Source organism: Brachyhypopomus gauderio, chromosome 10 (assembly GCF_052324685.1).
Source record: "Brachyhypopomus gauderio isolate BG-103 chromosome 10, BGAUD_0.2, whole genome shotgun sequence".
In the NCBI taxonomy this organism is placed as follows: domain Eukaryota; kingdom Metazoa; phylum Chordata; class Actinopteri; order Gymnotiformes; family Hypopomidae; genus Brachyhypopomus; species Brachyhypopomus gauderio.
The window spans coordinates 9,450,560-9,457,819 of NC_135220.1; the positions used below are offsets into that span (position 1 = coordinate 9,450,560).

Consider the following 7,260-nt stretch of genomic DNA (forward strand, 5'->3'; position numbering starts at 1 on the left):
GAGAGAGAGAGAGAGAGAGAGAGAGAGAGAGAGAGAGAGAGAGAGAGAGAGAGAGAGAGAGAGAGAGAGAGAGAGAACAACATAGTGATGACTAAGAGCGATGGATGAAAGGCACGGGGACAGACAGAAAAGAAGAAAGGAAGATGATACTTTTATACCCTGTAGTCAGAAACATGACGGCTTCATTATCACCTGTTAAACCTTAAAAGCAACAGCAAATCAATCCACAGACACAACAGACGTTTCAGGAACATTTATGGTAAGATCTTTCCATTTAGACAATAACATGATCTTGTCTACATAATTTTTTCAAAACCTCAGACGCATCCACCATAAATCCTCCCTGTTCTGGTCTGGCGTGCCTTTCTTGCTCTTCATACTAAGACAAAAAAAATCTTCTCCATCTCCGTTATGTGTGACAGACGATATCCATTCAGCTTCTGCCGGGAGGCAATGGAGGCGAGAATAGATTTGATTTTATCTTTAGTCTTTTAGAGTGATTCCTCACACTAATTATTTCTAATGTGCCCTATATCATCACTGCCCCCCACAGACTCCACCTGAATAGGCTCGATCTCATTTTAGATTAGCCACTCTACACTTAACCCACTTAGCTGACATTACTGTGTAATAGATGCTGGGAACATCCAGTGAGAGGGACACTGTTCATATATCTACTCCTTACTGAAACTGATGTCATGCCAACATTTTGCCTTTTGCTAAAAGAGCTAAAGAGCTAATATGTATATGTATGTATGTGTGTGTGTGTGTGTGTGTATATATGTATATATATATATATATATATATATATATATATATATATATATATATATATATATATATATATATATATATATATATATATATATATATATATATTTGTCCTGCCATAACACCACATACATGACTGACCAAACACCTACTCACATGTTTTTAATCTCCTAAGCCCTCATTAGCCAAGTAAGGTGTCTGCATTTAACTGTAAGATTTGGTCTGCTGTTTTTCAACTTTAAGCTTACATTGCTAAGTGAATACTGACAAAGAGGCTTAGAAAGACTTCACTAAACAGCCAGAAGATTTTGGGAACGAGTTGGCCCACAGAACCTTTGTGCTGACCAGTGACTTCTGCTGGTAATTGACATGAGAAGCCACCCTGCAACACACACACACACACACACACACACACACACACACACACACACACACACATACACACATGGACACACATCTTAGAAGCAGAGCCATTATGTCCCTAAAGAATTCTGGTTTTATCTGCCTGTCACCGTACAGCTTTTGAACGTCACTCAGGTTAATGTAATTAGGCCTTGATTGAACAATCGTTAGCAATGATCCTATTCTCTTTACACTGGCTGCCTCTAATTGCATACAGCAGTCCAGGCCATAGTACATTATGGCTGCTGGGAAATGAAAGCTGGTATTGGCTCAGGGCTCAAGAAGCTCTAAACAGCTCACGCGCACTGATGCACAAGGTCACCTCAACCACAAATGGGGGTTATATACATGATTTAGAGGGTCACAGCACAAGGGATTGTGGGATTGTAAATAGTATGACCAGAACATGCTGAGGTGTGATAGAAGTGTACGTTCAACCAGCACTTCAATACTCTACTAATCACTGTATCTTATGGTATTGAAGTGATTGTTGGAGGATTGGAGTCATTTGGGAAAACCCTTCTCTCCACGATGGTGGGAGACGTGGACAGGTGAGACATGGACAGGTGAGACATGGACAGGTGAGACGTGGACAGGTGTGCTCTGGTTGGTCTTCCTATCAAGTGCAGCTCCGGTTGTTTCCAGTTCCTGATGATCACAGTATTAATATGAAGCCGGATGTGAGCCTCTGATCTCCAGACTGTGGTGTACCAGGCGCTTCACCGAGACCAGAGTCACAGCAAATAACTGAGATGGCCATCTCTAATGCCCCCGACCAGGCAGCACCGCTGGTATCTGACATGAAGTCCAGTCCAAGCCCATTAGTTGTTTGGTCCCACTTGTCCATGTGGCACATACTGCCCCGCTCTCATCCCACTTTCTTTCTTTCTTTCTTTCTTTCTTTCTCTTTCTCTCTCTCTCTCTCTAAAATAGAGCTGCATTTGCAGTGGAGAGTAAAGTAATTCACAGGGTGGTAGTGACAGACATATATGAGCCAGGGGTGGTAGAGGTGAGAGTAGAGGTGAGTGTAGAGGTGAGTGTAGAGGTGAGAGTAGAGGTGAGAGTAGAGGTGAGTGTAGCGGTGGGAGTAGAGGTGGAAATACAGGTGACAGTAGAGGTGGAAATACAGGTGGGAGTAGTGGTGGGAGTAGAGGTGGGAGTAGAGGTGGAAATACAGGTGGGAGTAGAGGTGGGAGTAGAGGTTGGTGTAGAGGTGAGAGTAGAGGTGGTAGTAGAGGTGGGAGTAGAGGTGGAAATACAGGTGAGAGTAGAGGTGGGAGTAGAGGTGGAAATACAGGTGGGAGTAGAGGTGGGAGTAGAGGTGGGAGTAGAGGTGGAAATACAGGTGGGAGTAGAGGTGGGAGTAGAGGTGAGAGTAGAGGTGGAAATACAGGTGGGAGTAGAGGTGGGAGTAGAGGTGAGAGTAGAGGTGGAAATACAGGTGGGAGTAGAGGTGGTAGTAGAGGTGGGAGTAGAGGTGGAAATACAGGTGGGAGTAGAGGTTGGTGTAGAGGTGAGAGTAGAGGTGGTAGTAGAGGTGGGAGTAGAGGTGGAAATACAGGTGAGAGTAGAGGTGGGAGTAGAGGTTGGTGTAGAGGTGGGAGTAAAGTTTGGAGTAGAGGTGGGAGTAGAGGTGGTAGTAGAGGTGGGAGTAGAGGTGGAAATACAGGTGGGAGTAGAGGTGGGAGTAAAGTTTGGAGTAGAGGTGGGAGTAGAGGTGGTAGTAGAGGTGGGAGTAGAGGTGGAAATACAGGTGAGAGTAGAGGTGAGAGTAGAGGTTGAAGTAGAGGTTGAAGTAGAGGTGGGAGTAGAGATTGTCCTTCCTGCCCATGTCTGCTCTAGACCAGAGACTGAAATCCTCATGGTGGAGTTCTGTGTTTTGGTTGTGAATGAAACGCCTCTGTATCCCTTGGAGTGAAATTTGCATTCATTTCAAATACATTTCAAATTAATCAATGATATGAAGACTATTGAATTAAATATTAATGTATGTTCTTCAAACCTCTGTGTCTTGTATGTTAAGCAGTGGTGGTTGGAGGTGATAGACCACTGGGGTGTTGAGGAGATTTGAAAGGAATCATATTAAAATTCAAAGTCTCTCTCCCCTTTGCTTTCTCTCTGTTTCACTCCCAACCTATCTTCCCCCTTTCTCTGTCTCCCTCTCTACATTTTGCCCCATTTCTCTGTCCTCTCTTACATTCCCACCCTCTCTCTCTCTCTCTCTCTCTCTCTCTCTCTCTCTCTCTCTCTCTCCCTTTCTCTCTCTCCCTCTCTTTCCCTCCCTCTCTCTCCCTCTGTCCTTCACAGCAGTGTTGGGTGTGTTGCGTGTAAGTGGGCAGACAGAGATGAAGCGTGTGGTGGGTGACAACGCCACACTGCCCTGCCATCACCAGCTCTGGCAGGCCGACACCTCTCTGCTGGACATCGAGTGGCTGCTGATCAAACCAAACGCCAAGCAGAAAGTGGTGAGATGGTCCCGCCCACCCTATCACTGGCCCCTCCCCCAGAACACAATCATAAACCGATCACCTCATGAGAGTGACACTCACCATGAAGATGCTTATGAGCATAACGACCTCTCGCTAAATTGAAACATCCACGTGTTTCGGGTATAAACATCCATCCTTGTTATCTGCTTTGTTTTTTAGATTTCTCCTGTTATTTCTTACACTTGCACACTTACCTGTCCTGTTATTTTTATGATTTTACGATGTGGAATTGGCAAGTGTGCAAGTGTTTTCATTTGGATCTGGTTTGTGCCCAAGTTGGTCCCTGAGGGTCCATCTGACACACTTCACCAGGTGGACTGGGTCCAGGACTCTACCTGCAGCTCAGAAGACTCCTGCCATGTTTTGCTCTGATTTCTGTACTGTTCAAAGTGAAATTTCACAGACAGGAGAACTTGCATGTCAGTTAAAAAATAAAACAAAATCCCATGTGTTGAAGTATGGACATAATTTTTTTGAGATTTCAAACACCAGTAAAGATCAATCAGGGTTATAGGACTATAAAACCCACAAAGAACCTTACTTGGTTAAAATCACTGTGATATTATATGTGGTGTTTTGGCTGTTACTCAAGAACTCAAACATTACCCAACACTTGGAACACCATCGCATGATTCATCGTGGTATGAGCTTTTCGCCCACACCCACTACCAGCCATGCAGGTTAGACATGTCCACTCCACATCACTGCAAGCATTGCTCCGCCCACCCAGTGCCATGCTCCACCCATCCTGTGCCATGCCCCGCCCATCCCGTGCCATGCTCCGCCCCTCCTGTGCCATCCTCCTGAACAGACCATGCCAACCACAGACCCTTTTGCTGGTGTTCCTCCCACCAGGTGATCACGTACTTTGCGGGGCGGATCTACGACCCCAACGAGGGCGAGTCGAGCCGCTTCAGCCTGGCTGGCGACTACCTGAAGGGCGACGCCTCCCTGACCATCACTGACCTCTCGCTGGGTGACTCGGGCGAGTACAGCTGCAAGGTCAAGAACGGAGGGAAGTACCACTGGAACACGGTCAACCTCATAGTGCTGGGTGAGTGTGCAGGCTCCGCCCACATCTTCACCCACGTCCTCTAGTGCTGGGTGAGTCTCCGCCCACATCTTCACCCACATCCTCTAGTGCTGGGTGAGTCTCCACCCACATCTTCACCCACGTCCTCTAGTGCTGGGTGAGTCTCCGCCCACATCTTCACCCACGTCCTCTAGTGCTGGGTGAGTCTCCGCCCACATCTTCACCCACGTCCTCTAATGCTGGGTGAGTCTCCGCCCACATCTTCACCCATGTCCTCTAGTGCTGGGTGAATCTCCGGCCACATCTTCACCCACGTCCTCTAGTGCTGGGTGAGTGTGCAGTCTCCGCCCACATCTTCACCCACGTCCTCTAGTGCTGGGTGAGTCTCCGCCCACATCTTCACCCATGTCCTCTAGTGCTGGGTGAGTCTCCGGCCACATCTTCACCCACGTCCTCTAGTGCTGGGTGAGTCTCCGCCCACATCTTCACCCACGTCCTCTAGTGCTGGGTTGAGTCTCCGCCCACATCTTCACCCACGTCCTCTAGTGCTGGGTGAGTCTCCGCCCACATCTTCACCCATGTCCTCTAGTGCTGGGTGAGTGTGCAGTCTCCGCCCACATCTTCACCCACGTCCTCTAGTGCTGGGTGAGTGTGCAGTCTCCGCCCACATCTTCACCCACGTCCTCTGGGCCCCTGCACCGAGAAGGACATGACAGATGCTTCTGTCTCTTAGTCCTCAGGCCAAAAATAACACTGGGATATTGTCTCTTGGCATCCTGGCACTGTCTGTGCCCCTTGTGTGGCAGAGGAATGTCACCCAGCGTTTGGCTGGGATGGATGGATGAACAGTAGTCATGACGATGATGGAACATCGTGATGGTAATGCATATCATATTCTCATTGGCTTTTGTGGGCTACAGTTTCTCGCTTCCAGAGATGTAGTGGTAGATGAAGTGGAACAAAGGGTTTTGAGCAGCGCTGTAAACATCAGCGGGGTGTGTTGAGGTGCAGCGTGCAGGGAGGACTGCTGACTCCTCTCATTGGTCCTGCAGCATAGTTGCACCCCCCCCAAGCTCCCTATCCTCTATAAAGATGTTTTAAGTCCCCCCCTCCCCCAACCATTAATTTACGCATACATTTGTACAAATTGCCCGCAGCGTTTTCAACGACACTTTCGATTCGGGTAGGGACGAGCATTAGCATTTGTCTTGCTCAACACGGAGATAATGGCCTTGGCGGACGCCCCAGACTGGCCGCCTCCTCAGAGCAGTGTAAGTGGTCCTGACAGTGGTACAAGATGGAGGGGCCCCCACCGGCCTGCTCCACTCCTCTAATTACGTCCTGCAGAGAGAGCCTGGCTCCGTTCTCCCCACTCAGCAGAAACTGGCGGGCTAGCGCGGACGTCGCGGCTGTAGTGCAGGGGCTGCTGGGTAGGTGGGGGTTTGGCTGTTGATTGGTAATAAAGCCCAGGCTAATGATAAAGGTGGAGGTCATTTACAATCTCGTAGTAAATGGCCTCTACAAAACTACGGAGCACTAAATGACTCTCATGAGTCACAGCGCAGGTCCGTTTGCACAGGTGCTCAACAGCAGACAGGTGCATGTGGACTTGTTCTCTACGGATCTGTCTGCTCTTGTTAACACTACATATTAATATATGTATAACCATAACACTGATCATTCTTTTCATTAACTCTTTTCTCACACTCAGAGTAGCCTTACAATGCCAGCGTAGAGAGTACAGACATGTTTCCACGTCGCATGGTGTTGCAACGCGCCAGAGCAGCTCTGGAGGACCCGAGTGTGTCAGTATGAGGCAGAACTTTGATGGACCAAATACTGAGATCTGTGTGTCATTTACATTACAGTGAAAAATATCTGACTGCAGGGAAATTTGAGTATGAGGAGAGGACTAAACATGAAGGAACTCTTACCACATGACCCGCGTTACGTTGAACTGTAAATCACATGCTGCTGCAAACATGAGCTGCAAACACACTATTGCTGAGTGTTTGCAGCGTGTCTGGTAGCACCATGTGCACTAGCGTGGTGTGTACGTGTCTCCTACAGCTCCATGTGCACTAGCGTGGTGTGCACGTGTGTCCTGCAGCACAATGTGCACTAGTGTGGTGTGCACGTGTGTCCTGCAGCACAATGTGCACTAGTGTGGTGTGCACGTGTGTCCTGTAGCACCATGTGCACTAGCGTGGTGTGCACATGTCTCCTACAGCTCCATGTGCACTAACGTGGTGTGCACGTGTGTCCTGCAGCACCATGTGCACTAGTGTGGTGTGCACGTGTGTCCTGCAGCTCCATGTGCACTAGCGTGGTGTGCACGTATGTCCTGTAGCACCATGTGCACTCGCGTGGTGTGCATGTGTGTCCTGCAGCACCATGTGCACTAGCGTGGTGTGCACGTGTGTCCTGCAGCTCCATGTGCACTAGCGTGGTGTGCACGTGTGTCCTGCAGCTCCATGTGCACTAGCGTGGTGTGCACGTGTGTCCTGCAGCACCATGTGCACTAGCGTGGTGTGCACGTGTCTCCTGCAGTTCCATGTGCACTAG

The 7,260-nt window shown here is 48.6% G+C and overlaps 1 protein-coding gene across 2 annotated transcripts in view; it reads left to right on the top strand.

Annotated features, from left to right (window-relative positions):
• clmpa (CXADR like membrane protein a) overlaps nt 1-7,260 on the top strand; it is a 39,943-nt gene that overhangs the window by 27,158 nt on the left and 5,525 nt on the right. The window contains exons 2-3 of one of the 2 annotated variants that reach the window (XM_077019293.1): nt 3,484-3,638; nt 4,518-4,716. In XM_077019293.1, coding sequence (XP_076875408.1) covers nt 3,484-3,638; nt 4,518-4,716 — 354 coding nt within the window. Of the gene's footprint in view, nt 1-3,480; nt 3,639-4,517; nt 4,717-7,260 lie in introns of both variants that reach the window. The other variant, XM_077019291.1, reaches the window with a different exon arrangement.